At 34.5% G+C, this 17,524-nt stretch overlaps 2 protein-coding genes across 8 annotated transcripts in view; one reads left to right on the forward strand and one right to left on the reverse strand.

Moving 5' to 3' along the window:
* The window catches only part of PLEKHG7 (pleckstrin homology and RhoGEF domain containing G7), a 63,217-nt gene extending 50,915 nt beyond the window's left edge, over nucleotides 1-12,302 (forward strand). For 4 of the 6 annotated variants that reach the window (XM_032297591.1, XM_032297599.1, XM_032297624.1 and 1 more), the window contains 4 exons: nucleotides 1,328-1,407; nucleotides 3,573-3,726; nucleotides 8,211-8,308; nucleotides 9,276-12,302. In XM_032297591.1, coding sequence (XP_032153482.1) covers nucleotides 1,328-1,407; nucleotides 3,573-3,726; nucleotides 8,211-8,308; nucleotides 9,276-9,383 — 440 coding nt within the window. In that variant the 3' untranslated portion in view covers nucleotides 9,384-12,302. Of the gene's footprint in view, nucleotides 1-1,327; nucleotides 1,408-3,572; nucleotides 3,727-8,210; nucleotides 8,310-9,275 lie in introns of those variants that run through there. The other 2 variants (XM_032297605.1, XR_004274911.1) reach the window with 2 other exon arrangements.
* EEA1 (early endosome antigen 1) overlaps nucleotides 7,647-17,524 on the reverse strand; it is a 160,773-nt gene continuing 150,895 nt past the window's right edge. The window contains exons 26-30 of one of the 2 annotated variants that reach the window (XM_032297585.1): nucleotides 17,111-17,349; nucleotides 16,717-16,837; nucleotides 16,040-16,138; nucleotides 10,928-11,032; nucleotides 7,647-7,979 (exon numbers count right to left, since the gene is read on the reverse strand). In XM_032297585.1, coding sequence (XP_032153476.1) covers nucleotides 10,928-11,032; nucleotides 16,040-16,138; nucleotides 16,717-16,837; nucleotides 17,111-17,349 — 564 coding nt within the window. In that variant the 3' untranslated portion in view covers nucleotides 7,647-7,979. Of the gene's footprint in view, nucleotides 7,980-10,927; nucleotides 11,033-11,693; nucleotides 15,320-16,039; nucleotides 16,139-16,716; nucleotides 16,838-17,110; nucleotides 17,350-17,524 lie in introns of those variants that run through there. The other variant, XM_032297576.1, reaches the window with a different exon arrangement.

A 17,524-nucleotide genomic window follows, 5' to 3' on the forward strand; every position in this document is an offset into this window, starting at 1 on the left:
ACAGTTTGCAAGGGACAAGGCACTCTTTGCCACAACTTGATTTATGAAAAGTTAAGTTTCTAATATGATTTTTAAAAAACTATTCAAGGACTGTTTAGTTTGAATAAAACACCTGATTTCTCTCCTATGCAAATATAGAAAAAAATCTTTTCTCTAAACTTAAAGAATGAGAGAGGATAGAAATGAATACTAAATGTTTCATCTACTACTTTAAAGCTTCCAGGGGTCAAAACAGATAAGAAAGAACTTCTAGAACAACATACATAATATAAATAGAACAAGATGAAAAAAATTTACAGGGCTTTTCTATGCTTACTCTAAGCTCTTGTCACATCCCCCTCTAAAAATCTTTTCCTCTGAAATCGCTTAAATTTAACTTTTTTTTTTTCTGATTTCTAAGTGATAGAGTAAATTAAGGAAGGAGATGCCTTATTCTAATATTTAGTTTCTCTTCTACTACCATTCCCTTCTTAGGAAAAACTAAAGGAAACTATTTACCTTAAGTAACTATTAAAACTAGTAACAGAAAAGTTTGTAAATATGAAGTACATGGAGAATATCTAAACATTTATACGCAGGTTCTAAAACTTGAGAAATAAGTAGTTTTAATGACTGTCAACATAGGCCGCCATAACAAAATACCACGGTCAGGCTAGCTTAAACAGCAGATATTTACGTCCTACAGTCTGGAGGCTGAAAATCCCAGGTCAAGGTGATGGCAAATTCTGAGCACTGTCTTCAAGATGAGGGGTGGGGGACAGGGCACTCTCTGCTGTCTCAACAGAATATTAATTCTACTGGATCAGTGCTCTAGCCTTATCACCCCATTACCCTAATTACTTTCTTACTCCAGATGCAGCCACACTAGGGGTTTAAGGCTTCAAAATACGAAATCTGAGGGACACAATAGCATAGTTCATAGCAGTAAGAAAATGCCTTTTCTCTGGTTATGTGTGCCTTTGTCAATAACCACCCAGAGGAATCAAGGGGCAAAAATGCTGCAAATTCAATTAGTTGACGGATTTACCTTTGGCTTAGTTGAAGTCACTACAAATACCATCTGAGTTATCTTAGATCCAAATGAGATGCATCATAAATACAATGTCTTTAAAGTTGGAAGCCTGGCCTCTCAGCAAGTCTCTGCTTTAGGAGGAAATCAATTCAACATTGAGGCAGGCAGCTTTCTGACCTACATCATTGGAGCCCCTGGGGTGCCATAATACCCATCAAGTTTTGTTTTATAAAGAATTCATTGATTTTTTTTTTAAAAAAAACCCTTCTACTTATGGTTTCAAGTCCCCATTTCAGCTTCTCTTTTTTTCCTCAGAAAGCACAAGATTCCTAGATGCTTATCTGTTTCTCTTCAATGATTTCCTCTTAGTTACGAAAACTAAGCGCAACAAAAAGGTAAAATGCTATTTCAAAGTAAGTTTCTCAACAAGTTTGCTAAATGAATTGTGGTAAAAATATAAAATATTCTTATACATCAAGCTGAATCTTTTCCTCTAAAGAATGAAGGCATTATAAAATATTGGCTTTTTTAGTCATAAAGCTCTGAATTTAAAAAAATAAAACCAAAAAAAAATGCAAGTAGCATTTCTCAAGGATGTTAAAAGAGGAATACGTTTTTAGAACAACTTAATCTGTATACTTGCAAGCTAAGTCCCAGAAGCCAGAGAACTTTGCCTGACCTGCCTAAGCAAAGTAACCCAAAACATCTTTGTCCATTTTGGCCCATTCTTTTTCTGAATTGGCCACCACAACAAAAACAGCCAGAGAAGGGGACTCTCTGAACCGTCTACTGTCTGTATCGAGGTAGTATTCAACACTCATTCTAATTTGAAAGCTCACATTATTTCTGAGAAATAATGATTTGGGGTGAAGGTGAGAGGGAAACCTGATCTCTCAGTATCTACCTATATAAAAAGTGTAGAAGCCAAATATATATCTGTCATCACAGACAGAATGAATCAACTAGGAGCTAGAGCTGCAAAATTTCTACAGGGAATAGGAATTTTTTTCACGTTACTTAAGTATTATGTGTTACTATTATTGTTGTTGTTATTTTTACCACCCATTAAGCCACTGGTCCGCTGCAGGTCCCCGAAAGGCTGTCTAATTTACTGTTTCACAGTCTGTTCCCTGAATGGTGTGTGTGAGTGGTATCAGCAGGGAAGCTTCTCTAAGGCTCTCAGACACCTGCTCCAAGATGTGGGAAGAGGAATGCAATGTCTTCAACCGTCAGAGATACCTAATGTTGCTTTATTCCACTCATTTCTTTACCAAGTGACTAGCCTTACACAGATGATAACATCATGAGACTAGCTATCTCACATCTTTTAATAAACTAAGCTTCTACATTGCATGTTGGTTAGTTGAGCTAAATCAACGATCTTTAAGCAATAAAATATACCCATTAATCAACCTATGAATAGTTGATTGACGGTTGGGGAAGGAATGGGTGTATGAGAATATTAAGGGTCACAGTTTTGGAATTTGTATGACCTCCTATTTTAAGTTACTCAGACTAGCATGTCTGCATAAGCCACGTTCTGAAAAATCTCTAGCCCTTTCAAAAAAACCTTGATGCTTGCATAGTTGACCTTCACATCAAATAATGGTACAAATCAGAACGTAAGAATTAATGGCAGCCCATGTTGATCATATAATAAGCTGATACTCTGGTTTCATGCATTCCAAGTTGATTGCTAAAGTAAGGAATTGTATCAGTTTATATGCCTCTTTGCTATTTTGTGTACAATTTATACCATGCAAGTCATACTTTTTTTTACCCCTTTTTAAAAAAATCAGCATCTTATGTGTTCAAAATAATTTCAATTATTTATAAATTCTAGAGCATGGAATCTATTTAGAATTCAGTATTAGATCCCAGGCATACAATTGGCCAAAGTGAAGACCCCTTTCTCATTCATTAAACTCAATACTATAAAGAGATTAAGATACTGGGAATGAAGAATTTCCCATTGACGTGAGAGTGATTTAAATGTTTCCCAGTTAGGGACATCAACCATTATTTATTCAGGTAATGAAACTTGGAGATCAGAAACACTTCACTGCTGGACACAGTGGCTCACTCTTATAATTTCAGCACTTTAGGAAGCTGAGGTGGGAGGATCACTTGAGCCCAGGGGTTCCAGACTAGCCTGGGCAACATAGTGAGATCCCATCTCTACAAAAAAATAAAAAGCCAAAAATTAGCAGACCATGGTGGTGTATGCCTGTAGTTCCAGCTACTTGAGAGGGTGATGTGGGAGGATTGTTTGAATGTAGGAGGTTGAGGCTGCAGTGGGCTGATACCGCACCACTGCATTCCAGTGTGGGTGACAGAGTGAAACAATGTCTCAAGAAAAATTTTTTAATAATAATAATAAAATAAACACTTTTCCATAAATCACTATGCTTTGGGGCAATGCTTTTCAATATCCAGAAAGAATATTAAGTTAGATTTTAAGCAACTGTTTCTCAGAATCTATTTGCTTACAGATGCACTTTAGGTAAGGGTGCCAATATTTATTTCCTATCTATTGCATTATTTTTCTTGTTAATTTCAGAAACTTGGAGGCTCAGACCCTGGTTTAATGTGCCCGTCTCTTACTCCTGAGTTGCAAGCAGTAATAAAAGAGGGTGGTTCGTGTACAGTACTCGATCAGCCTATTCCACTAGATAGATTGGTAGTCAAAAGCATTGAACCACTCCATGTGTCAGGTATGTGTCTATTTTCATTATTCAGCTCATCTGTTTGCCATCACAGAGGTTTATATTGGCCTTTTTTGGTAGCAGGACACAAATTTAAATCTTCGTAAAAACAAGACCGTGTTCCTATGTGTCTATACATCTTTCACTCTATGAATTAGTTATGATGTCCAATGCTTGAATGATAGCTCTGTCACTTGCTAGCTGTATGACCTTAGATAAGGCACTTCAGTTTTCTAAGTGTCAGGTTCTTCTTAACAAAATAGGGGTAATAATATCTATTTCAGTGAGTTTCTGTGAGAATTAAATGAAATAATAAATGTAATGCATTCAATAAATGATAGTTGCTGCTATTGTTATTGTAGTATTATTAATACTATCACTATTATTAAAACACTGAGAAACCATGACCAGATATGCAAGACTAAGATATTATAGTCTATTAAAAGAATTATGCCAGAAATATATATACTCATAAATACACACACATATATATGCATGTATCTACACAACACATGCATCAGAAACATATATCATTTTTAATCTTTTATTCAAGCATTTTTTTAGTATCTCCTGAGAGCCAGGCACTCAGAAGGCCTTGCAGATACAAAGATGAATAAAAATAGCTGTTGGCCTTCGGGAGCTCTTAGAATAATGAAAGATCAGTAAATCCTCTGTCAGAAAAGCCCTGGGACCCTGAGTGACTCAAGGACATTTCAGTCTACTTAGGGCTTGAGTGGGCAGCAGTGTTCAGGAGGAAGCAGACACCACTCTGCCTTGGCTAGAGGCTCCTAGACCAGCCGAGGCCAGGCAGGTGGGGACTGACTTCCTGTCCCCATGGGAGGGGCAGGAAAAAAGAAAGCAGTCACCATCCTCCTCAATTCCCAGCCCAGCAGCCAAACCCAGAGCTTCAGTGACTAGCATAGGACTGACCCATATATAATAAAGAAACCTTAAAGAGTGAATGAATGAATGAATGAATATGCAAATAACAATAGCAAATACATAGTTATGCTACATAACTAAATTATATATTTAAATGCCAGCTGGGTGCAGTGGCTCATACCTATAAATCACAGTACTGCCGGGCGCGGTGGCTCAAGCCTGTAATCCCAGCACTTTGGGAGGCCGAGGCGGGTGGATCACGAGGTCAAGAGATCGAGACCATCCTGGTCAACATGGTGAAACCCCGTCTCTACTAAAAATACAAAACATTAGTTGGGCATGGTGGTGCGTGCCTGTAATCCCAGCTACTCAGGAGGTTGAGGCAGGAGAATTGCCTGACGCCGGTTTTCCGATCTATGGGTGAGCCGAGATTGCGTCATTGCACTCCAGCCTGGGTAACAAGGGTGAAACTCTGTCTCAAAAAATAAAAATAAAAAAATAAAAATCACAGTACTTTGGGAGGCCAAGACGGTAGGAGTGCTTGAGGCCAGGAGTCTGAGACCAGCCTGGGCAACATAGTGAGACCCAGTCTCTATTAAAAAAAAAAAAAATAGCGAGGTGCAGTAGCACACACCTGTACTCACAGCTACTCAGGAAGCTAAGGTTGTAGGATGGCTTGAGCTCAGGAGTTAGAGGCTGCAGTGAGCTACAATCGCCATTGCACTCCAGCCTGGGTGACAGAGTGACACCCTGTCTCTGAAAATAAAAATAAAAATAAATTGTAAAAATTTTAATGCCTTACATATATTAACCCATGAATTAATAGAACCTCTCTCTCCAAGAGCAGAAGGGAAGCCTGTATCCAGAAAGATAACCTCTGCCCCCTGTGTCCCTTCTATTTTCAGTAAGATTTGCTGAAAGGTAACAGAGCTGACTTTAATGCCTCTTGTATTTGACTTGACTGGGACCAGTCAAAGTCTACATAGACCAAAATCTGAAAAGCCAGAGAGCAGTTCAGGAGCAAGCCACAAAAGGGGTATGTCAAGGTTGCCTGGTGAGTGTGCTCATTTTCAGTGTGAGCCTCTTCCCTGCCCAAGGGATGGCAGAGGAATGTAGCTAAAGCAGAGCTCCAGTATGTTGTGGTTGGAAATCACTTCCATTCTGTGACCTGTTTAGGTTACTTTTTCATGGGGAAAAGTATCACAGCAGAGGGCAGCCTCCTGTGCTAGGAATTTATTCTCATACTACAGTGGCTATAATTCTAGATTGTGGCCTGACACATGGACTTGAGTGAAGGAAGGCGCCAGAACACCCATGAGGAAGAGAAAGCAGTGCGGCTGAGGTTCAGTGTAGTCACAACCCTTCCAGCTTTAAGACTTACACTTCATGGGAAATCTGACATCAGTGAATTACCTTGAAAGATGTTTTTTCTCCATTTCATTTTTTTTTAATTAAAAAATATTTTAAAAAATACTATGCTTCTGGGGCCAGGCGGGGTGGCTTACGCCTGTAATCCCAGCACTTTTGGAGGCCGAGGCAGGCCAATCACTTGAGATTAGGAGTTCAAGAGAAGCCTGGCCAACATGGTGAAAAAATACAAAAGATTAGCCAGGCATGGTGGCACACAGCTGTAATTCCAGCTACTCGGGAGACCGAGGCACAAGAATTGCTTAAACCCAGAAGGCAGAGGTTGCAGTGAGGCAAGGACGTACCACTGCACTGCAGCCTGGGTGATGGATTGAGACTCTGTCTCAAAAAGCAAAAACAAAAACAAAAACAACTATGCTTCCAGTGTTTCCACCTTTTTTATTTTCTGACTTGTAACTACCATCTCTTGTTCCTTTTAAAAACATTTTTCTCATTTCTCGGACCTATTAACTTGACTAATTAGATACATTACATGAGTCAGAGTAGCTATAGAGCTGGAAAGAGTAAATGAGGACGAGAGAGATGGAGCTCTGGAGTGACAGGCCTAATTCCAAATCCTGGCTATATCATTTATAAGCTCTGTGAGCTCGGAAAAATTAGTTTTTATGTTTCCTCATTTGCAAGTAGGAATTAGCTGACCCATCTCATAGGGTTTCTATGTAGAGAAAAAACATAGCATGGTGCCCAGTACATAGAAAATGCTTTTAAAATGGTGTCAATTAATGTATTAGAATGTCAGTGAAAAAAGACCTAGTCCTGCCTATATATTATACTCTCTCCTAATTGTATTGTACAGGCCTAGCTTAGCAGGTCCTTTTATTTATAAAGTCCCTTGTACCCATACTCCAAACCAAATGGATAAAGGATGCGTGGAATAACTTAAAAGTACAGTTACAGTTTTCGAAGAAAATAATTCCAAAAACCAGCCAAGAACAACCCCCTGATCTTTAAAAGCCTCATTTGCTACAGGGAATTTATAAGGCAAAGAATTAGAGAGTAAAACAAACACAGCCAGCTTTTTTTTCCCCCAGAAAGTCATTTTAATAGGTTTAAATCCTATCACTGCAGAGAAGCTGGACAGAATTTTACGGCCTCTCATTAACAGACTTTGTTGTAGTAGAATTTAGGAATTATGATGTTCAGACTGCTATGAGTATAATCTGTGATACTGGGGTAGTTCTTGCAGTTAAGAAAATAAGTATTGTATTCACCTGGAATCTGAAAGAAGCCCAACCCTCCTCAGATAAGCCTGAGTTAAACTAACCCCAACCAATACAAATAGTGGCAGCAGACAAGTTTATCAGCTTAATGATTAGCAAGAATATGTCACTTGCCCAGTGCATGATAAGGGCAGGAGAGAGCCCTGGCCTGTTTTTTGTTTGTTTGTTTCTAAACATTGACTACAGAAAGAATGTATAAGCTGCAGGACTGTGTTGTATTAATAATTCACAGACTTTCATTTTAAGAGCGCCTGCTATATTAAAAAAAAAAAAAAAATCTGCTCTCCCACTATCGCCTGTCATTTTTTTGAGGCCAGCTAGAAAATGACAGAACAGGCTTTCTTTTGCAAACACAGAAGCCATGACAACGCCTTTTTGTTTTGTTTTACATTTCACTCAGTTTTACATTTCACTCAGTTTGGTGGATGCTGCATTTTATTTGAGTCAGTTTTTTTGGTTTTTCTTGGCCTGTAGTGAAGCATTCAGGTGGTTTTGTATTTTTGCCACATTTTAATTTGTTTATAAACCTTGTTTGGATGTGACTTCCCTTTAAATACAAAACTAAAATTTTTTAAAGGAGAAACAAAACAAAAAATATTACGTTGTTTTATCATCTGTATTTTCACACACAATAAATATCTACCTCATATGCTCAGCTTGTTCTATGAAAAGGGGCCGATTTCCCATCACTTAAGACGTAATTGCATTTCATCAAGTCCCAGATGTCATTAGCTAAGGAAGAAAGGTTTTCATATTAGAGTGGGCTTTATTTGAACACAGTTGTGGGGTCTTGGCACTGAAGTAAAATTTTTTTTAAAAACTGTAATCTACATGAAACTCCCACCCTTGTTAAAAACAAAAACAAGCCAAATAGAAAACAAACCCCAGGTTCTTGCACTAAGAAATTGTTTGGATTTCATATGAAATGATTTGGCTTTTTGTCTTTGTAATATCTTTTTCTAGTCTTTGGGCTGAGAAATGCTTTTCTTATACAACACGAAAACAGATATCGACAGTGTATAGCAGCATTCTTATTACAAGCCCAAACGGAAAACATCAAAGTATGTATTTTAACTTTGTAGGTCTTTGATTCTTCAGCATTTACATAAAGAAAAATCTCACCCCCAAGGCTCTTAAGTAACAGTGAATGGAAAGTTTTGTGTATTTTCCCTCACCCACTTGGGAAGGGCAGATTTGGGAGGAGGGGAGGGATACATCTAGTCCATATAATGCTCAAAAGTCTCAGTGTTGACAATTTCCTCACACTTGCAGAATTGACCTAACAACTCTTACTCCTGCTGCAGAAGCTCAAGAGCTGCCTTTTCTTCAGTTTCTGTAGGAAATGGGGTATGAATTGCTTTGGATTGCATGATGAACTTTTAAGATGCTCCAATCAATTGCCAAAGTGCAAATAATAAGATATTAGAGTAAGAAGGGTCTGCTGCAATAATGATCCATGTCAAGTCAGCCTGTCAACCTTTGAAAAATTGCCATTGTTTTTACAGCTATGGAGTTGAAAGAGCAGCTGCCTGACTCTGGTTTCTCTATCTTAGAAGTTTCCATTTTTGTATTTCCCCTGGTAGGCTTTCGTCACAGCCACAATATGGCCAGACAATAAATGCAATATTCCATTTCCAAGGTCACTGCCCTCAGTCTCTTTCAAATTATACCACTGGTTAAGAACTTGTTTTCACAGAGAACAGAAATTCCAGCAGTGTCATTTTCAAACTACATATATTCTCAGTACTCATTTTTCTAATGAGTTATTGACTGCTATGGTTTCTTGATTACTCACAACTATTATCCAACTTGCATACCATACTCATTTAGCCAATTTGTGTTTTCCTATATGATTAGAAGTATGTTAGATGTAAGAAAGAAAATGGGAAACATATGCAAATATTTCATTAGTCTTCAGTTTTAAAGAGCTGGTCAATAAATAGAGCAGAAAATATTAGCCCAAATATGTGAGAAATTGTCAGCTAAACATACTAATCTCTATTTATATATTTTTTCTTTTTTCAACAGAAAACATGGATGGCACAAATAACAACAGCAATTTCTTGCTTTACCAAGAATCAGGAAACCAAGAAAATACCTTTATTCACATTGCCCACAGAATCCTCTGAAATTTAGGGACCTAAAACAAGTGGTATGCCTTTTTAGAAGATTAGCGTTTAAGGTATTATCCCATTCAAACTTTTGTAACACTTAGTTAGTGATGAGCTACAAGGAAATGTGCATTTTAAAGAAGTTCCAGAATTTGGAAATTTGAGCTAAGAAAATCCTCAGTATAGAGGAATAATGACTGCAACAAATTTGAACCCTGTGGAATTTCTTGACAAATATGTACTGACATCCAGATTACCTTCTAATGTGTCAAGTCAGGTTTGTAAGAGGTGTGAGTGAAGAAAGGTGCTAATTTGTAAAAAGTTAATGATCAGATAAATGGAGTATCAGAAGGAAAACAATGTCCACCGCTTGTGTCCAATATGCACTCCAGCATCTCACTGTGTGTATCTATAAAATAATGAAACCAATTTTCCTTTCCTTGTCAATCAATCTTACTGCTTTATAGTCCTACCTCAAACACAATGTTAATTCTTTAGATACAAAGCTTGACTATTAATATACAAGGAAGTAAAGAAGGACTACATTTTAACAGCAATTTTAAAATTCCTATTCTCAAACTCATCTCAGGTAAACTTTATAATACTCTAACCTGGAAGTAGACAACCCCAAAGACTGAATTCTCTTACTTTAAGATGAGGTGGGAAGAAAATCTGGCTTTTTCCAGTTAACACTTTTGCACAGCTTTTCTTGGCCTATTGTGAAGTGTACAGATTTTCATAGGCATAGTAAGATATCTGTCTCTTAACTTCATGTTTGGAAGAATGATGGTGTTTGCCATAAAAATACTTTCTGGTTTTGATTGGAGGTGTGTGTGTTTTAGCACAGAACAGTCACGTAAGTTTATCTGGCAGGACTTCAAATTTCTTCAGAATTTTTATTAAGAAAGGCAGTTTGAAGAATTATTACATTATCATGGCAGGATATATACTATTAACTATATTCAAGGAACTAGTTCTTAAGGTCAGAGTATTGTATCAAATGGAAGTCCACAAACTTCCATTTCAGGCTCGTACCTTTTGCAGTTTGCAAAGTGGAAGTAGTAAATTTATCAAATTTGGCTGTAAGACAACTGAAGCCTTAGTTGATTTTGTTAAGCGGAAGAATGGCATAGAGAGGAAGATGTTTGGGCAAGTCATATGCACCGTAATTCTTTGAGAAAGGTGAAATTTCACCAGGTAAACAAGGCAGTAAAGACAAGTGCAGCAGAAAGGCTTTTGTAAAAGGCAAGCATGATTAGAATGGAGACTAATAATCTCTTTATAATAATGTCAGACATTTAACAGAAGAAGAGAAAATAAAAGGAAAATCTGGAAGGCAGTAACTATTGTTAATAGTTAAGAATAAATGAGGTGGGAGGAAAGGCAAAGAAGGAGAGAACAGACTTCAAGCAAATTCCTAGCGATGGCATCTGGATGGGATTGAAAGCAGTTATGTCCAGGAGAAGACAATATAGGTTTATGCAAGAGAAGATTTTATAAAGAAATTTCTGGCTGAAAAAATAATTTTAAATTAACAATCATCTTGCACATTTTTAGATATAAACCAACCTAGGAGGGTAAGCAGTAGACTAGGATGAGGTGACCTCTCAAATTCCTTGAGTTCCATGAATCCAGCAACCACAGATTTACATGCATAAAGGTACTTTTCCCCCTCTGGATCTCATTAAAGGGAGAGAAAGACTGACTAAATTAACAAAATATGTAAAACAGTTCAAGAATACACTGCACATAAACTGAAATTTTATAAAGCTCACAAAATAACATGTCTAATATACAATATATTAGATGTTTGAGGATATGCACGTTAAACTCTTCAGAAGATTAGCACATTAGAATGAAGTACATTTGAATGAAGAGGTTGCGGGGGAGGAACAAAAACCATTCTAGAACCGTGGTCTCCAGGAAGAAAAAATAGTGAAAAACAATGGCACATTGGGCCTTCAAAAAGGTATCTTTGGGGAGGGGAGGGAGAATAAATAAATAAATAAATAATTTTTAAAGTAACTTTAAATGGTCATCTGGGTGTTAAACACAGATACAAAATGAAATAAGGGATTGATTACATATTTTTTATATTTCTTTTTAGTTTTGTTAATTCTCTATAATATTAAATGGAATGTCTAAAGCAAAATGGCATTAATAATTTCTCTTAAGATCAGAAACTTACTATTCTAAATTAAACAACATTAAAACACCACTGTCTATATCCAAGTGCAAAGTCCTAATATTCTGTAAATAAATAATGCAAAATGGTTAATATAGTGTTCTCTTTTGTTAAACAGACAAAACAATTAATAGTCACAGAATACATCTATACTTTAGAAAGAAACTTTTTTTAATATAATCTTTAAACATATTAAAAAAACAAAAGCAACAATTCAATAAGGATCCTTCCATTATACTTTATACAGACTTAAATGGTGTCATGTACTTTATCAGTTACATTTATAATTAATAACCTTCCAATCACTGAGTTTAGAAATTGCAGTATTTACTGAGCCAAACTTTCTCACAAATTAAGGCACAACTACATGATCACAAGTAGTAAACACAGTACAAATAATGAACTCAAAAACTAAATGAGAAAATGTTCATGCAAAAGTATTTATAGAAGTTATGAATGTATGATCCAGTTCAAGGAATTACAGAATGTCATATACACAACTGCATCGTGTTACAATAAATTTATTACTTCTACACAGAAAGAACTTAGTGACTTCTAGTTCTATTTTACACAATTTTACATAAATTTAGTAAGTTTATGCACAATATTCACATCCGTAACAATAAGAAATTGATCATCAAAATTCAGGCAAAGGGCGATTAAGACACGATAACGTGTGGCACATTATAATTACAGAATACCATTCATCAAGCTATGTCTAGGAATACTATAATGGTGGCACATTTAAATCTTACGGATCAAATCATCCATGGTTTTACAGCCAAAGTGCATTTAAAAAAAAAAAAAACTCCTATAGTCAAACAGGTCATGAATATCAAAATATATGATCATAATTTGCTCTCCACTTAAAAGCTAACCATTTTTATGCAAACGTAAGGTTTAAAAAAAAGTGGCTTTAAAGTTCTCAAAACTATATAAAATAATCATAAAGACTTTTTAAGAGAGATGGGAAAATAAACAAATTTGGCAGTTACTATTTAACATTACTGTCAGGAAATACTAACGTAGCTAATTCCACATTAAGAGGTAGTTGAACAAAATGCTATTTGTACACTGCACTGAGGTTTTTGTGATTGTTTCCCTCATTTTTTCTTCAAAGGAACAAATCCTATACCAGCAGCTTTGTCTACTTTCAATTAAAAAAAAAGTCTGTAGGTATAGTTTATTTTACACTCACCCAGCAAGACTTAATTTTAACTTACATTCTGTGCCGGGGTTTGGAATTTACTAACGTGATGACAATATGTGTTTTGCATTAAAGCCAAGAGCTGTGCATGCCAGCTCTAACTCACTGAGAAAAAATAGTACCAGCAAACATCTAAAATGTATAGCCAATAAGGACTCCAAAGATGATTTTTTAATTAAAAGGAAAAAAATTTTAATTTTTGTTTCCAAAACACTTTACATTGGGGAGAGTTAGTAGCAAAAAATGTTAGGTTTCATTTATATTATCAGTATTAGTGGCCTATGGTAGGCAAATTATTCAGGATTTATGAAATGAAAATTAGATAAAAATGAAAAAAATCATTCAAACATCTATATATGGTTTACTTGTTGTCTTACAATTTTTTTTGTGAATATGTTGGGGGTAAAGGGGAGACAAAAAGAAGGCCTACAAGGTGTCCAATTAGGAGATAAAGTGAACAAATATTCAAATCCAGATTTTTCATGGCATTTTATTATCTCAAAAACAAAAAACAGTAGTGCTGAACATCTGTGTTTTTCCAGCATACTTACTAAGTTATTTATATGTAAAAGTATAGAATTAAGACTATTTGGAAGGATTTATAAGTATATAAAATGCATAAATAGTTCAGTTTATATTATCCAACTATTATTTTTAATAAAGAGCCACTGTATTTCTTCATTATATATGCTCAAGGATATATGTTTCTCCAAGTTCAGGGACTTAATCAGTGTTCTTAATAGCTAATGACAACAGGGTTTACTTAAATTTTTAAAAAAATAATTAAATATGTAGTGATCTCTTATGGTTTATATGTTGTTAAGTATAGCATAAATATGATAATTCCATTTCAGAATATTTGAAAGCAAATGTATACTATAAACTATTTATTATAAATGAAATATGAACTATTGTTATAAAATGATTGCACTGAATGAATGTATAACTACATTTCTTCTCTAGAAAGATTAATAAACCAATATTAATGAATTCTCTCTTGAGATGTTTTACAATTTTCCAAATTAATAAGACTATGCTAAATTAAAGTTTGATTCCATTGTTCAGCATACAAACAGCTAAGCTAATTCTTAATTATCCTTAAGGTGCTTAGCCATGCTGTTTCAGTTTTTATTGTAACTCTGGGATTCCTAAATATATTTATTTTTGGTGATACTCTATTCCCAGCTGTTAGTTACTTGAAGGGAACTTCACAACATTATTTTTTCAAAGTTATAAGTAACACAGGGAGCAGCTGATATGGAACACCAAACTCGGAACCATTTTAACTTTTAGTCAATTTTACAACTTTTAAAAATTATTCCATATAAGGTAAAAAATATAAAATAAAATATTTAATGTCTTCTTACCATTTTATATCTTGTTTTCACAGACAAAACCACAGCAATATTAGTTACTAGCTTTAAGATGCAAAATTATGAAACAAATATATGAAGCTGAGCTATGACTGAAAAGGTTAAAACAAATAAAGGAAAAAAGCAGATCTATGTAAAAAGCAAACTCAGAGTTTGTAAAAAGCAAACTAGAGAGACAAAAATAAGGGTATGTTATGAAGGCTGATCTCAAAAGACTTCTCACTTACAAGAAACCAAGAATAAGAACATTATACAATGTTTATTATTATTCCTCCAATTGAAGGCAAGGATAAGAAGCTTTCTAAGATTCTAATGGACAGTATGTGAGAGTTTAAGAAAGGGACAAAGACAAAAAGAAAAATTAACCCTATTCTGTAAAATATAACCCCAGATAACCATAAGTAAGCAAATTGATTTTACAGAGGTTTTCATAAAATCCACCCAAGAGAATTTAATTAATATTGTTAAAACAAAAACCATTTTTGAATTCATGGTTACTGTATTTTAAGATAAACTGTATTTAGTAAATTTAAAACATAACAATGCAACTGAGCTATGAACCTATATATAATAGAAAAAGATAGCAGGAAGGTGTTACCGTTCTGTGCATGACTTCACAAAGAGAATATTGAATATAATTAATGTGCTCTTGTGCAACAAAAACAGCAATAAGCGATATCATCCATGTACACTTTAGCACAATAAATTTAGGAGAAAGAAATAAGCTATGGAATTGCATTCTTCATTTGTGAATAATGAAATTATATTTAAAAAAATACATTGCTATTTTCTGTCCAAAGTTTATTTACATTTCATTGGCTAATTCTAAGCTTGGCATGAAAGCTATTTCATGAGGCTAAATGGAGAAAAAGTAATGAAAGATGCTAAGCCCAAGTCTCACAAAAATAGAAGAGTTTTACTTGATATCCATAACATTCCAAAATATACGAATTCCTATTTGGTCTAGTATTGCAACCAGTGTCCAAATCAAATAGTAGTCCAAGACTTCTATTAAGTACATTTATTAAAAATCTAATGTTAGTGTAATATTACTCCGAAGTCATGATAACCCACTATCCTTGCAAGTCATTGAAACATGCATCACAGACACGAACAGGCTTCTTGGAAGAAGGAGTTAAGGCATTTTTGGCTGAACATTCAGCACAGAAGATATTTCCACACTGTCGGCAGTGATGCTGTAAATAACAAAAATTAAACAATTTCAAGAATAAAAACTATACCAAAAGTATTATGAAGCTACACAAATATCACCAAATACATTGTGAAGGTATATTAGCTTTCAAGTCATTGATATATTAGTTAATGATATAATGTTTCAATATGTTAATTTAATCCCTTTGTTATAATTAAACTGAATGCTTCCTATTTATCAAACACTATGCTAAATATTTCACATGGAATTTATCATGGAACTCACAAAAGAACCAGAGGAGGCATTTAAAAAGTTCTTATAAAGTATCCCTATTAAATGAAAAACTATTTCTATTTGGCAAATGTTTCAGGCATTAATGTCTTCAATAGGAATATAAACTTAAATCATAACACAATGGTAGCATTTAGAATATATTTTTAAAAATCTCTGCTTTTTCTTCCTTTAAAGAACCTGATGATTACTAAAACATGAGTTTAATATTGGCACAATGGTTCAGAAATGATTGTTCCAGACAGTAACTAAGTTGGAAGACAAAGACTGAATTTAAAAGTAAAACTCTAACACATATGCTAACCAGAAGCTAGACTGCATGAAGTTTAGTTATTTTATGTTGTTGAAGTTTACTGATAAGTAGAAAATTGTTTTGTCAAATGAAGGATTGTTTTGATGGTTGAAATATTAATCAATTTTCAGTGACAAATGAAATCCAGAAACATAGTTACATGAAGAAAATTTCATTTACCCGTCTTACTGTTACTGAAAAGCCTTTCCCACAGGCCATGCAGTTTTGTACTTCATTGTCTTCGGCCCACTTTCTATTCAACGCTTGTGTATGTTTGATCTGTTTTTTTAAAAAATGCATCAATATATTATAATATTCAACATTTTAAAGAATGCCAGAGTTCTATAAAATTTTGATTATATGATCCATAAATTAAAATTTTAAAAATCAGAAATACACTGGTCAGCTTCAATTATCAAAAGTAGCTATAGTCATAAATCTGAATGACAAAATAAAATTAATTGAATATTATTCCTGAAACATCTTGCTAACCTTTGCTGATTTCTGATCCATTCTAAACATAATGATGAATCCTTCCTGAGGACTCTGAGAATATTCTCAGATCACTTCTTTAACACATACTGACTCATCTATTCTTTGGTATTCTTGAATTTTGTAGTTTTTTCCCCATACTAATAGTTAGTGAATGACATGGCTTTCTAATGAATCTCTAAGGTCTCTGAAACAAGTTCTTTACTTTTATATTTCATTATCCATAAAACCTACAATACTGCTACACAGACAGTAGCTATTTGAACGTATTTATAAAATACGAGACTTTTTACAAGTTAAAATATGCTTTGCACTAAGAAGTCACTCTAGACTAAAAAACTGCCTCACAACCATAGATGACTGACCTGAAGTGATTGGTTTTCTCTGCCCAGCTCCTGCACTGCTGCAGTTGTATTATCCAGCTTTCTTTGCAATTCTAATACTTTGGTTTGAAGCTTTTCTATTTCACCTTCTCCTTTAAGACATCTGGAATAGATTGCAAAGAGGTAATTAATTTTTTAGAAAATCATTAAAGACTCTTCTAGGGTATAGATAATAGACAACTTTAGTAATTTTAAATATATAATACATTAATTTCAACTATTTGATTGTTTTACAGGTTAATTTTTAAATGGCTACTTAAATACCTATAGAGGCTTATGCACTTCTCTCAAGATTCTATTTTTAAAAAATACGGAATATGATAATCTTTTTATCACTTACAATGGAAATAAACTAATTTTATTAGCTATCAATCACCTTTCCAGTAGTGCTCTCCTTTCATCTTGATTATTCTGAACCGTTGCTTCTAATACTGCAATTTCACCCCGTAAGTCATCCGTCTGCTTCTCGAGCTCACTAACTCTCCGTTGACTAGATTGCCACTCCTTCTTCACAGTGCCTAAATTTTCATTTAATGCTGTAATCTGCATGGTAAGTTTAGCCTCATTTTCTTCATGCTTCTTCATTCCTACTTCTTTTTCTTTTATTTCAGAATGCTAAATAAAAGGAAAAGTGGGGGGAAAATCTATTATAAAAGTAGTGCAAAATAAATTTAAGTGATTTTTTTGAATTTAAAATATTGGCAATATAAATAATATTGCTTCTTCAGGAATGGAGACAGGACATATTTCATTACACATTAATAAAACTGATTCACAAGCATTTGTGTAA

The sequence above is a fragment of the Sapajus apella genome, unplaced genomic scaffold, assembly GCF_009761245.1.
Source record: "Sapajus apella isolate SASKATOON/1434 unplaced genomic scaffold, GSC_monkey_1.0 scaffold2, whole genome shotgun sequence".
NCBI lineage: Eukaryota > Metazoa > Chordata > Mammalia > Primates > Cebidae > Sapajus > Sapajus apella.